The following is a 17284-nucleotide window of genomic DNA, read 5'->3' on the forward strand; positions in this document are numbered from 1 at the left end:
TTGGGAATATTTAATTAATTGTTCCAGATCATTCTTGCCCTTGTGTATAGAACATTAGAATTACCCCTGCCTCATCTGTCTTGTAGAACCATTACCCATCCTCTCTCTATCTTCCCTTTCTAGCCTCTACCCTCTCTGGCCTCCAGTGACCTCTGTTCTACTCTCTATGTCTATGTGATCCTCTGTTCTTAGTTCCTACAGATGAGTGACACCGTGTGTACTCGTCTGTGTCTGGCTTCACTGGGCACGATGTCCTCCAGCTGCCCCCCACCCCGCTGCAGCAGTTGTGATCCCTTCCCGTCACGCCCCACCTGCTCCTGACCCGGTGCTCTCTCCCAACAGGTGGCCTACAAGGCAGGGAACGAGCAGTCTGTCCACCAGTACACCATCAGCAAAGATGAGCCTCTCTTCCTACAGGCCCGGGCCAACGCTGCTCACCTCAGTGAGGTACCGCAGGGCATGTGGGCAGCCGTGGGCTCTGTTCCTCCTGCCTTTAGCCACGCAACCCACCAGCCACATTGGTAGTGTCTGTGCCAACAGAGGTAACTGACACCTGGTGGTTCTAAACGTTGCTCCCTCAGCACACCTATGTTCCTGGGCAGTGTTTTAGGGTAGGAACGATGACCTTCCCAGTGACGAGCTGGTGGAGGACTTGAGACTCTGAGTGGATCCTGGGTCACAGGGAGTGGTTATTCCAGGGGTCGAAGCTGAGTAGTGGCAGAGGGAGTGGGGAAGAGCTCAGACGTTGTCCCCCACACTGCTTGGGTTTGATTCCCTGATCTGCCACTGTCGCAGGGTGTGACTTTCAACAATTCTTTTTTGTTGTTCTTTATTATAATTATTCAGTCACACTAATTGTCCCATTAGTGGGTTTTACTGTGACGTTTCCATGCATGTGTCTGTCCAGCTTTGATTGTGGTCACCCTCTCTGGCCCCCGCAAGCCCACTTCTTCCTTAACAGCCCACCTTCTATTTTCTGTTCATCTGTGGGTTTTTTTTTTTTTTTTGATTGTTTGTTTGTTTATTTGTTTTTTAGTTTCCACATATGAGAGAAAACACGCAATGCTTACCTTTCTGTGTCCACCTGATCTTGTTTAACACGATAACCTCCCCTTCCCTATATTTTGGAAACATTCTTTACTTTGAATCGTCCCAGGGGCGAAATGAGGCGAGACTGTCCTCGCTGGGTTTTCCTGAGACAGGCATCAGGCACTCGGAGGCACCTGTGCCGAGGTGGCTCTCAGACGCGATGGTGTCTGTAGTCCCATCTTCCTGCCTCTCTGTCTTCGAAGGAGGGCCTGCTCTCAGCTCTCCCGCTCAGCTCCCGGGTCTTCGTGGGCCTGATCTGGGAATGGGTGGGTGGGTGGGAATTGGAAGGGGAAACAAATGCTAAATTGTTTCCCACACAGAAAGGGAGGGAGGCCTTCCAAAAACAGACCTGGAAACCTGGAGGTGGGTGTAGAAGAGGACATGGAGGAAGGAAAAGCCAGTGAAGGGAGGAAGGGTACAGCCAGGGTCCTGCTGCTGGGGACATGGGGACAGACACAGAGAACAGATGGTCCCCAGATTCTGGCCTGTGCACTGCTAGTCTGCTTTGGGCCTGTCTTTGGGGCTTCCACATATCCCTAGTACGTGTAAGGCTTAGAGTTTTAATTTCTCCTTCTGATCGAAGCCCTGTGGCCGAGGGGTCTTCAGCTGCGGGCCAGGAGGCCTGCTCCTGTTCAGGCTGTGTGAGTCTGGGGCTTTCACATTCCAGGGAGGAATGTAATTGCTGTTTGCTTCTTAGCAAGGTCATTGCAGAGTCTGGAGAAGCCCTCTCTCAGAGGATACTCTCTTGTCTCCTAAATCCCCAGAAACTGTACAAGAGCAGCTGGGAAAACCAGAAGGCAAAAGGGTTTGAGCTGAGTCTTGACTCCTTGACCTTCCTGGCAGCCAAAGCCAAGAGGGACCTGGCAAGCGAGGTGAGTCAGCCCCCAGCAGCTGTGGGAGATGCAGAGTCCCGCTGCCTAATGTCTAGGAGGGTCTTGAGGCATCAGGGCAGGTTCTTTGTCCCCCTGAGCCCCAAAGTTCTCATGTGTGAAGGGGGATAACAGGCATGACTACTCTTGCCAGTTGCCTAGGGAAGCACTTGTTGGGCATCTGCCTTGGTAAGTGGTAACTTAGTAGCAATAGTAGCAAGTGCTAGAATTCAGGGTCCTCACTTTACAGATGCCCAGAGATGGTCCATGACTTTCTAATGACTACTTGTGATTTATAATGTTCTGTTTCTAAAAGTGCTATAGCCTGTAAATGGTTAAGAATATAGGCTCTGATGTCAGACCTTGGCTACCACTCCAGCTCTGTCACCTCTCAGCGTTGTTATTTTGGGCAGATTGTTTGACCCTCCAGTAACTAACTTGCTAATAAACAGGTAACTGCAAAATGGTTATGGGAAAGCAAAATGAATTGATGCATATTGTATTTATTTATTTATCTTTTTGGTACTGGGGATTTTACCCAGGGGCACTTAGCCATGGAGCCACATCCCCAGCCCTTTTAGTACTTTATTTTGAGACAGGGTCTCCTGAAGTTGCTTTGGGCCTGGCTAAGTTGCTGAGGCTGGCTTTGAACTCATGAGCCTCCTGCCTCAGCCTCCTGAGCTGCTGAGATTACAGTCGTGTGCCGCTGTGTCCAGCAATGTGTATTGTTTTATAGTCCAATGTAATCTGTTATGAGTCCGATGGGAGACAAGCAGTTTGGGCTAGAGCAAAGTCAAAGTCGGCTTCCTTCATCATGGAAGTCTTACTTTTAAAAGAGAGGGAAAAAAAAAAGCAGTTGAGCCAGTGGCTTGGTGACATGGTTGATTTACGTTCTGATATGAGCTCCTTACCTTATAGTCAGCCAGCAACATTTCGCAAACCAGTCTGTGGATGTACTTTGAGTGGCATGTGGTCACTCCATGCCTGGTTCAGTGCGTGTGCAATAAATAGTGGCAGTTGTTGATATTATTGCAGGGAAGAAACCAGGGTAGAGCCTAGTCTCCTAATGGAGTAGCCAAAATGTTGAGAAGTGCCGCCTAGTGTATGTGCCACAGTTCCCAAAGCATTTCCCATTGATTCTCTTGCTGGTTCTCTCTGCTGATGGCCTAGCGTTCTCTTCTGTTTTCAGGCAACAAGCTCCCTTTAACTCCCATACTCCTTGAGCTTCTGTGTGGCCCTGGGTTCCATCGACAGCACTGAAAAAGTTTTAAAAAGATTTTAAGGTGATTTTCATGGAAAAATAAAACCCAGGCCATTTAATAATAAATCCCAAAAGAGTGATCTGAAAAAATTAGAGAAGAATTGGAATTTCATGAGAAAATTGGTGGAAGACTGATAATAACTGAGCATTCAGCATTCAGGAAGCTGCCAGAGCTTCCTGGCAGCCAAGGTGAAAAAAAGGAATTAATGGGTAGTAATGTTTTATCTCATCATTTGATGAAAGAAAGAAAATATATCAGTTGTCCAAATGCTAATTCTTTTAGGGTTATGTCAAAGTCTTTGTTGTGACTCACATGCCTCCAGTTAGAGTCTGAACAGCTCCTGCAGGAGATTCATATGCACTGCCGCTCTGCTCCTCTTACTTAGGTGAAGTACAAGGAGGACTACGAGAAGTCCAGAGGGAAGCTCATCGGGGCGCAGGGTGCACAGGGAGATTCTCAAATGAGCCACTCGCTGCAGATGTCCAAGCTGCAGAGCGACCTGGAGTACAAAAAGGGCTTCGAGGACACCAAATCCCAGTGTCACGTCTCCCTGGACATGATCCACCTGGCGCATGCCCGCCAGGCTCAGCACTTAGCCACAGACATAGGCTACAGGACGGTGTCCCATCACTTCACAGCGTTGCCCACGGACATGAAGGTGGAGTGGGCCAAGAAGGCGTACGGCCTGCAGAGTGACGTAAGCGCTCTGTGTGTGTGTGTGTGTGTGTGTGTGTGTGTGTGTGTGTGTGTGTGTATGTGTCCGTGTGTGTGCCTGTGTGCATGTGTGTGCCGGTGCCACAAGAGTGTCCCCAAACACTTCATGACAAGTTTATGCAATGGGATGCCTGTTTCTGGTTTCCTAAGTGGAAACACCTACTGTTTTAACTTTTGTTTAAATGATGCCCATTTTAAATTCTGCACTATCAGAAAATCAGAGAGCTATTTGTTCCTTCTTGGGCTCTGATCTACATACGTCTTCCAGGTTTCTTTTTATGGCTTGGGAAACGGTATTTGTGACATTCTTAGCTGTGGCTGGCTAGGGGAGAGGGTCCCGTAGCTCATTCCAGCTCCAACTGTTTCCAGTTTTGGAATGACCAGCTGGCCAGTCTTCAACTCTTCTCCCTCCTCCGTATGACTACCTGGTGCTGTTTGCTTTCTGTCTTCAGCGGACTCTTGGGCAGGAATGTGGGTGAATGGAGCAGGCGGGTCAGCGGCAGCCAGACTGTTCCACACACATGTGTGCCCGTGTGCCTGTGTGTGTGAGTGTGTGTTCTCACACCTTTCCTGGCGCCGCTGTTTCGTGATCCACAGATGGTAGGCTAGTTGGGAGAAGTGTCCATTTAAATAACTTTCCACTAAGACTGCTCGTTCAGAGGCAGGTAAAGAAATGAGAACACTTTCCTCCCATCACGGTGGTGGGAAGGAATTGTCACCACGGGAAGCCTCGGATGATGTCTTGTGAAAGTCCCTCCAATAGCTCCCGCCTGAGTTCTGTTACGAATTCTCATTTTAAACAAGAAAACTGATAATGCAGACAATGAGGATGCACTTCTTCTGAGGTAGACCCGAGTCCGTAATGAGGGCCAAGGTGGGTTTGGTCCCTCCTGCTGCACCCCCAGGAGTGTGGGCGGGGCCTAAGGCCCTGCACCACGGGGAGGGCTCCAATTAAAGGGGAAATTAATTTACATTTCGAAGCCCTACCTGTGACTGTGCAGAAATGGATAAGACAAGAGTGGCATATGATTTGACTCAGCTGGCACCAAGGGTACATCGGGAGCCGTTAATAGCCCTTTAAATGTCTGTGCACCAACAATGGCTTGCCTTTTTTTTTTTTCTTTCTTTCTTTTTTTTTTTTTTTCTCTCCTTTGTCAGAACCAATACAGGGCAGATGTGAAGTGGATGAAAGGCACGGGCTGGGTCGCCACCGGGTCATTAAATGTGGAGCAGGCAAAGAAGGCAGGAGAACTCATTAGCGAGGTGAGATTTCCTGACAGCGTGTACCAGGCCTGGCTGCATTAGGCGTGCGGCGTTTCTGTATAAAATTAAAATAATTTCCACTCAAAAGGCAAAGAAGAAGGCAAAGCCACATGAAAGGCCTCCGAACCCGGACTAGGGCTGGTAATTAGAGGGAAACCACATACCAAACACACACCAGTAGGGGCCCATAGAGCCCCGGCAAAAACAAAGTGGGTGACAAATGACATTATGAATAATAATGACAATCAAACGGAGCTCAATTGCTACCCACCAACTTACCTTTTTAATGAAGCAGCACAGGAGAGATGATAAAAAGATACATTTATTGCACCCAGAAAGCTCTTTTTATGACTTTATGCATATTTTCTTTCTCTCTTTCTGCGACAGTGTAAACAGTTTTTGAATATTCACGTGCTGTCCGAGACACGGTGACATGGTTGATTCTTTCTTGTGAGAGTAGATTAAATTCTACTGAATTTAAATCTCGCTCCTGTCAACTTATAGCCACCCTGGCTGAACCCTAAGGCATTTCTGCTTATAAAAAGAACCATCTCCCCACTTTTTAGGACAGTTCATTGAACAGCAATTTTAGAGACTTAGCACTGTTGACGATTTGCTAATTCTGTGCTGCGAGGAGCTGCCTGTATCTCCAAAGGTGTTTAGCAGCATCCCTGGACCCTAGATGCCAGTAGTGCCCTCTACTTAGCTGTGACAACCACAGGGGTCTCGAATATTGGCAAATGTCCTCCAGGGGGCAGAATTGTGACTGCACTGGGCACCCCAGGGAGGTGGTGGCTCCTGCTCCCACAGAGGTCCAACACCATCAAACCGTACAAACCTGCCCTCTTCACGTCTGTTTGGGGAAGGGCTTGATCAGAAGGCTAGTGAGCATTTGATTGCCTTCAGAGTAGTCTGTTCTTTCTGGACTTTTCTGGATGGAGGAGACCAGAATGGTCATAGCCCCTGAGGACTTCAACTTTGGCAGTGAACTTCCTGGGATGTCATTTTGAGGAGACTTTCTTACTGAATATGAAATAGTCACAGAGGGACACAGAAGGACACCCACAGTGGTTTTCCAGGCGCACCTTTTCTGCATTGATACTTTCCCAGGGGAGAGCATTCTAGTTACCTGACACATGGCAGGGTTGATTTCAAAAGTGACCCCACTCTGATTAGCCCAATCAACAACACCTGAGGCTCAGAAGACTCCCAGGTGTCAGTGGGGACAGTATTGCCCTAAGTTGTTCTGGATAATTAAGGAGAGACCCTCTCAGGCAGATGAACCTGAAAAACTTAGAGGAACAAACATTTTGGTTTGAGGATTCATGATCCATAACTCTCAATTTTTGGGCCTACTCATAAAAGGAAATGAAGAATAAAGACAGCTATAACTGGGCTTCAAGATGATTCTGGTATAAGTCTAAGTCTGGCAGCCAAAAAATCTTTTGGGAACCATTTATCCAGTGGTAATTTAATTTGTCACATCATTTTAGAAACTTTCTCAAGAAATCTGGTTGTCTTTCTTAATGTCCTTGTCTCATACAAGCCCCCAGACTGCAGGGAGAAAGGCGAGTCGTCACTCAGCAACCTTTCCCAACTCTCATTCAGGCTGCCATGTTTCTAGGTTACTGTTCACTTGGGTGGACTTCTTAACTGTCATAGTGTCAGGCACAGCTGAAAGAGTCACAGGTGGGCATGCATGCATATACACCCCTACACCTACACGCCCACACCCACACACATACCCCCCCCCCATGCCTGTGGTGTGTAAAGCAGGAGTCAGCCTACCTTTTCTGCAAAGGACCAGAGAGGATCAGATAGTAAATATTTTTAGCCTAGCCAGTTATAAGAACTCTGTCACAACTAGCTGGAAAATGACCATATGCACTATGTAAGTGAATGATCATGGTTGTGTTCCAATAAAACTTTATTTACAAAAACAGAAGGCCATATTTGACTGCATCTAATATGACTTAGCACCTATATGCAAAAGTCCAACTAGATAAATAAAGGGATATTTATAAAATAAATCTGTAGTTTGTTTTAGGAAAACAAACTAAATGATCCTATTAAAATAACAACCATTTCAGTTCCTGGGAAGTGTACTTTGATGAAAGGAAAAAGGAATTAATTTAAGCATGATTTTCAGAACACTTCAAAATTGGGACCTAAGGTCTTTGCCAGCATGTGAATTTTTTTGTAATTTTTTTTTTTTTTTGTTTCAGAGTCTCTCAATTTGTGTGGTGGGTCTTTTCAATCACAGCACCCCTTATTTAATATTTAAAGAATTGTTACATATGCTAACTGAACCAACCTCTTAAGTGATTGGCTAGTGCGCATTCTCTGACTGTTAAATGCCAGGGTTTTGACTGTGATAATATGTGCCAAGTCCTTTATGGAAAGAGAATAGGAAGCTTTAATCAATAAGTGTAACTATGAACACTCTCAGAGCCAAACTAAGATATGTAAACAACTACAACATAGTATTTGAAGCCTATGAAAGGAATCCTTTCCTAAGTGTGGATCCTACAATTTTTTACTGGTATAACCTAATTTTGAGATGTTGTCTTTGCACCAGGTAGAAATACTTTAATGTTAATTGACATGAGGTTATTCTTAAATTGAAACAAATATTAACCTGAAGGCACCTAGGATATAAAGATGGAGGAAGCAGAATAATAATTATGTTCACAAATTCACTCTAATCTCAAGCAACCTATGATTTTCTCTTTCAAATGGCATGAAAGAGCAGCACAAAATTCACAGCTTTGATCTTTTCCTGCTCAACAGAAGAAGTACCGTCAGCATCCAGATGCTTTGAAGTTTACCAGTATTAAAGACACTCCGGAGATGGTCCAGGCCAGAATTAGTTATACCCAAGCAGTGGATGTAAGTGATAATGTATATACATTATGACTCTAAGAGTGGCCCTCCTTTCAACAGTGCGATTGAAGCGGAGGGGATCTTGGGCCTGCTCCTTCTGTCGTCCTAAGGATGAAGGAGCTCCCTGTCCTTTGCCAGGCTCCCCTTAGCGGGGGTGCTTCCTCATTAGGATGCAAACGGGGCGTTCCTGCACTTAGGATGCCAAGTGGGGCTCCGCACCCCACTGCCCAAGACGCTCTCCTTCCTGCCCATTTGCATGTCTTGAAGAATGTCTGTGGGGAGGCCTTTCCCTCCCCTCCTTTTGTTCGAAAGTGTTATTTTCAGAAGGGAATTTTAGTGAAATTCTTGCTAATTAGAATATGGAAGCCTTGCTTAGGGCTCTGGGGGACCCAAGGGCAGGAATTGTTCTCTCAGTTTCCCAGACTTTGAAAACAATTTGAGTCTGATTTAGGGACCTTAGCCTGGCTTTCAAGCCATTTCTCATATTCGCTTTATAATGAATGTGAAAACAAGGTTTGACCCTTTGCCCTCTCAGTGCTGGGTTCCCTGGAGACTAAATAGAATGACCAGGTCCTATAAAAATTCTTTTTGGGTCATGGACCAACTCTGGCCAACTCAGTTGAGAGAAGCCCATGGATCCTCGGGTACAGCAGCCCTAGCTTTTAAATATCTTCAAATCATTCAGCTCACCGTGTGGAAAATTCCCAAACCTCGCGGGTAGGGGTTTAAAAATTCTCTCCCTTGCCTCCCAGCACGTTATTCTGGCTGAGCCTTATTTGACAAGCCTTCTGAAATGGGCTGGGCACCTGTCAGAATATGCAGTGGGATGATTTCCAAACTCATGGGCTTCGGAATTTATAATTTCTTGTTAATCGGCCCATCAAAATCAAATTGAATTCTGAGAAATACAGATGGTCAAATACGAATTTCTTCAGAGAAAAACAATACTTGCTTCGTCCTTACCCTAACCAACTCTAGGGGGCACTGCTGTGATGCGTAGGAACTTGGTCACAGCGGTTAAGATTTGGGATGGAAAAGCCTGGCTCAGAAGCTTACTCTGGTGACTGATGCCAACTCCACATGTCATTGCAAACTACAAGGATGTCAGAAGCCCATATCAGAGTTCCGGGTGAAAAGGGCCCCACGCCCACCCAGGGGACGTTTATTAGGGCGAGAATCCTTGAGATGGGGGAGAGGACGGGGACGGAGCAAGAGGAACCTCACAGAGAGGCTTTTGCATCCTCATGCCCTCTCCCTGCTTTAGTTAATAACCAAATTACTGGATGGAAACTAGACCTCATTTTCTTGTTTGACATTCACCCAGAGGTGTGCTGGGAGTGGAGCGTTCAGAGGGGAACGTTTGCCTGTCGTGTTTTGAGCTGGAAAGTAGAACGGGCGAGAGAATGATGTGCATGTTGCCATGTCAGCTGCAAAACTGGGTGCAGGCTGGGTGCTCACGATCCTGTGTCCACGAGGACATGGCTGCTGCGGCACCTCAGTCTCCTGGAAGGCACCATGGCCAATGCATGGGGGAGGCCCTGGGTTTAATGCAAAACCTTTCTCCATCCACAGAGGCTGTACAGGGAGCAAGGAGAAAATATAAAGCATCATTACACGCAGACTGCAGACCTGCCTGAGGTCCTGCTGGCCAAGTTGAATGCCATGAACATCAGTGAGGTGAGACTGACCTGAACCACTAGGGACGCTGGTTTCCATAATGCAGGTCAGGGTACCTTCCTGGGCATGCACCAGGCCCTGTGCTCAGAAGAGCCTGTGCTGGTTAAAGCTCTGATGTCACCCTCCTGAAATTTGTGATCATTTTGAACAAGGAGAGCCACACTTTCATTTGCATTGGGCCCTGCAAATTGTGTAGCTGATTGTGCAGAAGAATCAACTCATAGCAGAGAATGAGCTGGGGAAGACTACCTACCTCCCTCAGTACAAAGGGATGTGTGCCAAGCAGCTGAAATATGGAAGTGTCCCAGTACAGCTGAGTACATCAGGGGCTGTCTGTGCCAAGGAGACATCTGGGGGCTTAACTCCTGCCCTCCCTAATCTCTACCAGCACTCCTGCCTGCCACTCCTGTTCTTGGATAAATTTTTTTTTTTCTATAACACAAAGATTTGTGTCCCCTTCCTCCAGTCAACTATGCTGGTCAGAAAAATCTGGGTCTGTCTGACTCCTTGCTTTTAACCCCTCCCCTCTGTGATTTACCTGCCAAGGGCAGGTGGGAGGCAGGCGCCCACCCTCTGAACATTGGTTCTAAGCCCCAGTGATCTCCAGACCCAACTGGAGTCAGGGTTAGGGTCGGGGGAGAGCACCCCATAAAAAATTAGATTCCCACTTTGGTAAACCAGAGTTTAGAAACCACCAGGTCACATGAAGGTCTTTATTTGTGCACATCTTTCTGCCAGACTCGTTATAAGGAATCCTGGAGTAAACTTCGAGACGGTGGATATAAACTGAGGTTGGACGCCATTCCATTCCAGGCAGCAAAGGCTTCCAGTGAAATCATAAGTGATGTGAGCGTCCGACACTATGACAATGTTTCATCCTACCCAGCTTTCGCTCTTTTTGCCTCTAACCCCTGCCTTCTTTTGCCTGTGGATAATATCCTCTCCTCTCCGAACTGACTGTGTCAGGGCAATCAGATAATGACCAGTGCAAAAGAACATATCTTACAACAAAAAAAGTTCCCTAGCCTGGGGTACAAAGCCAAATGCTGGACTGTAAACATGGACCCCGGGCAGATGAAATGTACCCTCCACCAAGAGTTTTCATAAAGGGAGTCTGTGTGAAGAGAGCGTTAACAATGCGTGCACCTTCTTCCAGCCTGGGCCGCCCAAGTGCTAATGTGTCCTGCCATTTCATAGCTGAGCCCTTTAGTCATTGGGAGTCTTGCATATGAAAGAATAGACCTTTTGACAACTCCCGCGCGTTTTCTTTTAACTCACCCAGTTACTGTCAAAAGAACAAAACATTTTTGCCCAATACCCACCTCTTCCATTCCGTGTCCCTTGTCCCCGAGCTGTTACTCTCTCCCGCTCTTTCCCTTTAGTACAAATACAAAGAGGCATTTGAGAAAATGAAAGGACAGATGCTTGGCTCCCGGAGCTTGGAAGATGATCTCAGCCTTGCACATTCAGTGCACGCGACCTCACTGCAGAGTGATGTAAGTAGGAGAAAATGCGACCGAGCCAGGGGCCCCCACTTAACCACACTCATGGCATAGCCGACTAGCATCGCTTGTCCTTGTGGAAGTGGGCCTTGGTTCTGTTGTGAAATTGCCTTTGGGCTTCGGCTTCTTCCGCTATCAAGTGAGGTTGGATGAGTTGACCCCTGAGTTCCCTTCTGGACTGGACATTCTTTGATTTTGACCACTGACCACACATGGTGGCCTCTGGCCTGCAGAAGCATTTTGTTTGGTCTGCAGAGTGAATTAACTGCAAATGGAAAATTTAACATAAAAGTTTGAGAAGCTAGATTGGACTCCCGAAGGCCATGGTGGGTTGTGGTCGCTTACCAACAGCTCACTGGCCCTCCCTGAGGAAGGGGTCTGTGCAATCCTGGCCAGCAGCTGCCCCCCTTCCCCTGCTCCTTTCTTCACTCATTTGTGCTACCTGCACAAATAGAGCATCTGAGCTTGCCACCACCCTCAGAGTTGGTCCTGACCCCCGGGCATTGGCACATGCGTGTACATGCTGTCTCCTTGCACATGTGAGCTGGCTAATGCCAGTGGTGGCATCTGCATCCAATGTGCCAAAAGATCCAGATGCTGTCATGTGCAATGTGTCATTCAACCTCAAACCATCTGTAGGAACTAACTCTGTCTTGTTATTCACCCTGGTTTCCTGATAAGGAGATGGAGCTGTGTTGGTTTGCATCACTGTGACCAAAATACCTGACAGGAACAACTTAGAGGAGGGAAAGTTTACTTTGGCTCACAGTTCAGAGGTTCAGCCCATGGTTGGTCAAATCCGTTGCTCTGAGCTAAAGATGAGGGAGAGCATCATGGCGGAGGGGCTTGATGGACGAGCTCTGCTCCATTCATGGCAGCCAGGAAACAGAAAGAGAGAAGGGGGAACAGGACCACAGGGAAGATGCACCCTTCCAGGCTCACCTGCAGTGACCTGCCTCTTCCTGCCATGCCCCACCTGTCTACAGTTACCACCCAGTTAGACCAAACTCAGATGAATGGATAAGGGTATAACTCCCATAATCTCACCTTTTTACCTCTCACAATCCAGTCATTTCTGCTCTGAATATTCCTGCATTAATACAGGAGCTTTTGGGGGACACCTCATATCCAAACCATAATTAGAGACTGAGTGGTTCAGTCCCTTGCTTAAGGTCAACTAGAGAGGGGCAAAACCAGGAAGTGGAGCCGACTCTATGTCTCGTACCCTTTCCACAGCTTCACATGTTCTTTGCCATTTTATTCTCTGCCTCAGTTTCCCCACTTCTAACACCTCCCCCTGCTTTTTGTACTGTGACTGTGGTGCAGGGTAATGGCAGGACCAGTGGAGGTAGGAGTGGAAAGTTAGGGTAGAGTGGCTGGTGCTTCAGGAGGCAATGGGAAGGTAGAGGAGGAGGAGGAGGAGGCGGCGGCGGAGGAGGGGGACAAAAAGGTGGTGTTTATGCACCTGACTCCCAAGAAGTCCCTGGGTGAGTTTCACAGAACGTCCAGCAGCTCCTCCCAGGATGGTGTGCAGCCAGTGGTCTGGAATGACCTTCCCTTCCTCTCTCAGGATGTGCATTGGGTTGGGGAATGTCCACCCCTCAGGGCTGGCTCTCTAAGCATCCACCCTACTGCTCCTGGCTCTCAGATTGACTCAGAAGTCACCTAATCTTTCGAGGAAGCTGTTCCTTAGCTACTGTGAGAGAACGACCCCTTGGTGTCTAAACCCCAAACCTGAGTGGATGATGTGGAAAAGAGTAAAAGGTGGACAGGGTCCAGGGTGGCTACACATCTTCATGCTTCTGAAAAAAATGGGAAGATCTAAAGCATTGAGCCAAGTGGGTCACTGACATTCTATCTGGGCCTTGTATTTTCCCCTAACAGTGGAACCGTGGGCCTCTTTACCCAGATCAGTGACCCCCAGGAGCCAGGGGGTGGTGAACGCAGAACCTGCTTATTAGGCCTTTCCCCACAAGGCAGGAGCACAAGCCCTACTGGAAACATCCCCGGGCTGACCTGGGACAGTTGCACTGCAGTTGCTCTTGCTGATGGTCCTGTTGCAAGTAGTGGCTTTGAAATAGCCGCTGTTGATCTCTTTGCCCCTCCAGGTGAATTACAAGAAAGGCTTTGAACACTCAAAGGCGCACTTCCATCTGCCATTGGACATGGTAACCCTGGTGCATGCCAAGAAGGCTCAGACCCTGGCCAGCGACCAGGACTACAGACATCCACTCCCCCAGCACACGTCCTTGGCAGAAGACCTGAGGCTGAGCTGTGCCAAGAAAGCTCACAAGTTGCAGAGCGAGGTAAGGAGGCCTGGCCTGTCCCTCTGGGCCCTTCCCCTTGCAGGTCTGACTTCCAGGCAGTGACCTGCAGCTTCTGATGGGTCAGTGAAGGCTGCAGACATTGGGAATCCTAAATATGCATCTTCTTCTGAAACACAACCCGCGAGTTCCTGCACAATAACACGAATCAATGAGGACCACCACCATTTACTGAGTGTTTTTGCTGAATTTGAATCACTGTGTTTTCACACATTCTCTCATGTAATGCTCACAATAACCCTGCATCGACAGTCCTCACCCCCACGGTGTCAAGAAGCCACTGTGAGGTCTGAGGAAGATAAATGGTTTGCCCAAGAGCACACAGCTGCACCTGAGAAGTGGGGGTGCTGGATTTGTACTGGAGGTTCAGGGGTGGAGATGCCCTCCAGGTCCATGTACTTTCAAGTTCAGGAGTTGCCAGTGGCTTTGCCCCTGGACGCACGTTGGATGGAGGGTTCCTCTGGGTGTGCCCCTGTCCCCTCTTCTGGGGCGGGCTAAGGTGTGTTGGTAGACACTGCTCAGAGCCCTGACCTATCACTCTGACCCAGGGGAAGCCAGCACAGGGCAAGTTCTGGGGAATCAGGGCCCCAGAGATCCAGGAGTCCCTTCAAGCTCCTTCAGGCTCCTCTGGCGCAGCAGGCCCGGGAGGGGCAGTGACAGAGGACTTGCTGGCTCCTGAGGAGAGGCAGCGGGCACTGCCCCCAGGCAGAGGCAGCCACCTGTTCTGCTCACACCTTCTTTCCCAGGTGGCTAGGCGTGAGTGCTCTGAGAGTTGCAGGTAACGGGCCCACGCAGGAGAGCAGAACGCCGCGTGGATCCCCGTTCCTGGTCTGGCAGTGCCAGCCAGCTGAGCGGTCTGGTATCTGTCGTCCCTTGGAGTCTTGTGTCTGTGTACGGTATTTACTAAATGACATCAACTGTCAGGAACCCAAGAGCAGCTGTAGGTGTGGGGGAGCTGCCACGCTTATCCCGGGCCTCTGTCACTTACACAGAGCCCTCGCTTGCCCTGCCTCCTGTTGTGATGGCAATTGGAAGGCAGCAGGCCCAGGGGGCACCTCGCTGGCTGAGGGGAGTGACTTTGGGGACTCTTTAAACTGTCATCCCAAATCACTCTGGTGCACACACTCGCCCCTATCCAGGCAGGCTCAGACAGGTCTTTGCCAGAGTATTTTGGATTCGTTTATTAGTTCTTTCTTAACCCATAATTAATTAATGATGCCCGCTGCTGCTGGGTTTTGTTTTAGAAGACCTGTTAAGCTGTTTGCACACGCGCCCCAAAACGATTGACTTCCTGCCCGCAATCCACCCCAGCGTTTATTTTTTGATAGCCCACATTAAACTAAAAATCTGTCTAGCGTCGCTACCACAGCTACTCAGAGACAAGTGACAGCAGATTATCTTCTTCTGACCTACATTCCCTCCACTAATGAGCATTTACCAAGAAGCATCAGTGCGATCACCGAGTATAGTGTATCTGAGAGACGGACGCGGCCCTGAGTTCTAATTATGACAGATGCTATGTCACAAGACCTTTGGCTTCTCCTTGCTTTTGTTCTGAGAGTTCAGCTTTTCTGATTCCTTGTGTTGTTCCTTGCAGAATTTGTACCGCTCAGACCTGAACTTCATGCGAGGTGTTGCCTGTGTTGTTCCTGGTACATTAGAGATTGAAGGAAGAAAGAGGGCCTCTGAACTCATCAGCGAGGTGACCAGGGGGCCAGGGTGGGGCTGATAGGCATCTGGTCTGTCAGGCCAGTGGGAGCTTAAGCTGTCAGAGCGGCAGCCCACCACCTCGCCTCTTGCCTGGCTTCTCTCCTCACTGATTTCTCCATCCAGTTGGATGCCATTGAAGGTGGCATTGTGGCTATGGAGTCAATTCCTCTATTAACATGTGACAATTATTCACTGCTCCTTTGAAGAGTGACCCTGTGGTACAATGCAAAGCCAACAGGCTTTGGAGACCAACAGATAAAGATATTGAAATTCCAGACCAGTGCTCATTTGCTGTGTATCCCCAGACCAGTGACCAGCTCTCTCTGAGCCTCAGTTTCTTAGTCAAATGGGAATACTCATTCCTCCCCATTTAGCTTTTGTGAGGACTCTCACTAATCTAAGCACTGTTTGTGTGGCAGCTATACTAGAAGAGATCACTACAAGATTGGTGGTAATTTCTTGGTTTAAAAAAAAAAAAATGGAATTCCTAGAATTCTAAGCTTTCTGCAGTCCTGGGCAATCTAGCTCACCCCTGAGATGGCCACAGGACTTCTTTCCACAGTGTATGCAACGTCAGGACCAGTGCATCATGGAGGCATGGGGGTGTCAGCATGCAGCCGCAGAGCTCCAGCGGGCTCTCAGCGTGCTTCCCAGGGGAGTCAGTTTGTGCCCCGTTTCTTTGAGGAGGTCACTAAAATGAAGGTTTCTTGAGCTCAGGATGTACCAGAACCCTGTTTGGAGCTTTAAAAAAAAGCCCAGAGACGTGGACCCCACTAGTGACTTTCTGATCCTCCTGCCTCAGGCTCCCAAGTAGCTGGGATTACTGGTATCCTGGGAGGTGTCTCAGGTGCCTGGTTTGAGGCTGCTAAATGGGCATTGGTGTAACCTCAAGCACAGGGACACCAGATCTCTGCTTGGGAGCAAACTAACAAACAAGTTTAAATGGTCAGGTTCGTTTCCACTGCAAAGTCCTAGCTCTACCCTTCCCACGCATGAGTGTCTGGTTCAGTCCACCATCCTCGCCTCCTCTCTGCTTCTTCATCCCAGTCAGTAGGGAGGTCACAAGAGAAGGTGACCAACTGGATTCTGGAGCGACAGTCTTGCAGCCTTTGCAAAACAGAGCTTTAACTAGTACTCAAAGAACTGGTTCTCCTCTGGGTTTATACCTCATGGAGTCTTCTTCTTCCTTTGTCACGTGTGGATCTAGAGTAAATACCGTCAGCATCCCGGGTCGTTCAAGTACACAGCCGTGACGGACACCCCCAACCTCCTTCATGCGAAGTTCAGCAGCCAGATTACCAATGAGGTAAGCTCTCCGATGGCTTTTTAAAGACTACTGGATGGTTAAAAATATGTTTGTGGGCTGAGGGAGGAAGAAGAGCATGTGTTCGTATGGAGATCTAGAAAGCAAAGAGCATTATGTACAGAGTCTAAATAGTTTCCAGAGGGAAGAAGGCCCAGGTCGGAAACCTGGTTTAGTGTGTGGTCTTGCTCCCTTAACCTTGCTCCATGGACCAGCCTCTTTAGCATCCCCTGAGCGTGCTCAGCCTCACCCTGGAGCAACTGACTCCCAAGGTTATGTCACAAGAGCCTCAGATGATTCTTCTGCACATTAAAGTCTGAGGAGTTCTGGTCTGTAATTCCTGTCTTCTATCTAGGCAAATATCGACTAGCCGATTTCATATTGTCCTTCTCATGGTGGTTGTGCTCGGATGGTCCCAAGGTCAGGGTTCGTCAGCCTCCCGATCCTCGCCTCCGGTCCTTTCTCACGCACGCTTACCTGGCTCACATTTTACTGTCGCTAGCAAAGGGGAGGCGCGGGAATAAGAAAGTCATTCCATAAGTTGTCTTTCCAGCCCTCTGGTTTCTACTTGTTCTTTCACGGGCTTGACACAGGCGAACTGGGCAGAGACAGAAGTGTCGAATCTTCTTTAGATTTTAAAATTCCCCCAACTCTGACTTTTAAGTCAGATGAAATTTGACTGTTGAAT

At 48.3% G+C, this 17284-nt stretch overlaps 1 protein-coding gene across 5 annotated transcripts in view; it reads left to right on the plus strand.

Annotated features, from left to right (window-relative positions):
• The window catches only part of NRAP (nebulin related anchoring protein), a 70052-nt gene that overhangs the window by 35458 nt on the left and 17310 nt on the right, over positions 1-17284 (plus strand). For all 5 annotated transcript variants that reach the window (XM_079137446.1, XM_079137442.1, XM_079137444.1 and 2 more), the window contains 11 exons: positions 343-447; positions 1854-1961; positions 3606-3917; positions 5093-5197; positions 7988-8086; positions 9653-9757; positions 10496-10603; positions 11140-11253; positions 13368-13565; positions 15181-15285; positions 16501-16599. In XM_079137446.1, the coding sequence (XP_078993572.1) occupies positions 343-447; positions 1854-1961; positions 3606-3917; positions 5093-5197; positions 7988-8086; positions 9653-9757; positions 10496-10603; positions 11140-11253; positions 13368-13565; positions 15181-15285; positions 16501-16599 (1458 nt within the window). The remainder of the gene's footprint in view (positions 1-342; positions 448-1853; positions 1962-3605; positions 3918-5092; positions 5198-7987; positions 8087-9652; positions 9758-10495; positions 10604-11139; positions 11254-13367; positions 13566-15180; positions 15286-16500; positions 16600-17284) is intronic.

The sequence above is a fragment of the Sciurus vulgaris genome, assembly GCF_902686455.1.
Source record: "Sciurus vulgaris genome assembly, chromosome: 4".
Taxonomy (NCBI): domain Eukaryota; kingdom Metazoa; phylum Chordata; class Mammalia; order Rodentia; family Sciuridae; genus Sciurus; species Sciurus vulgaris.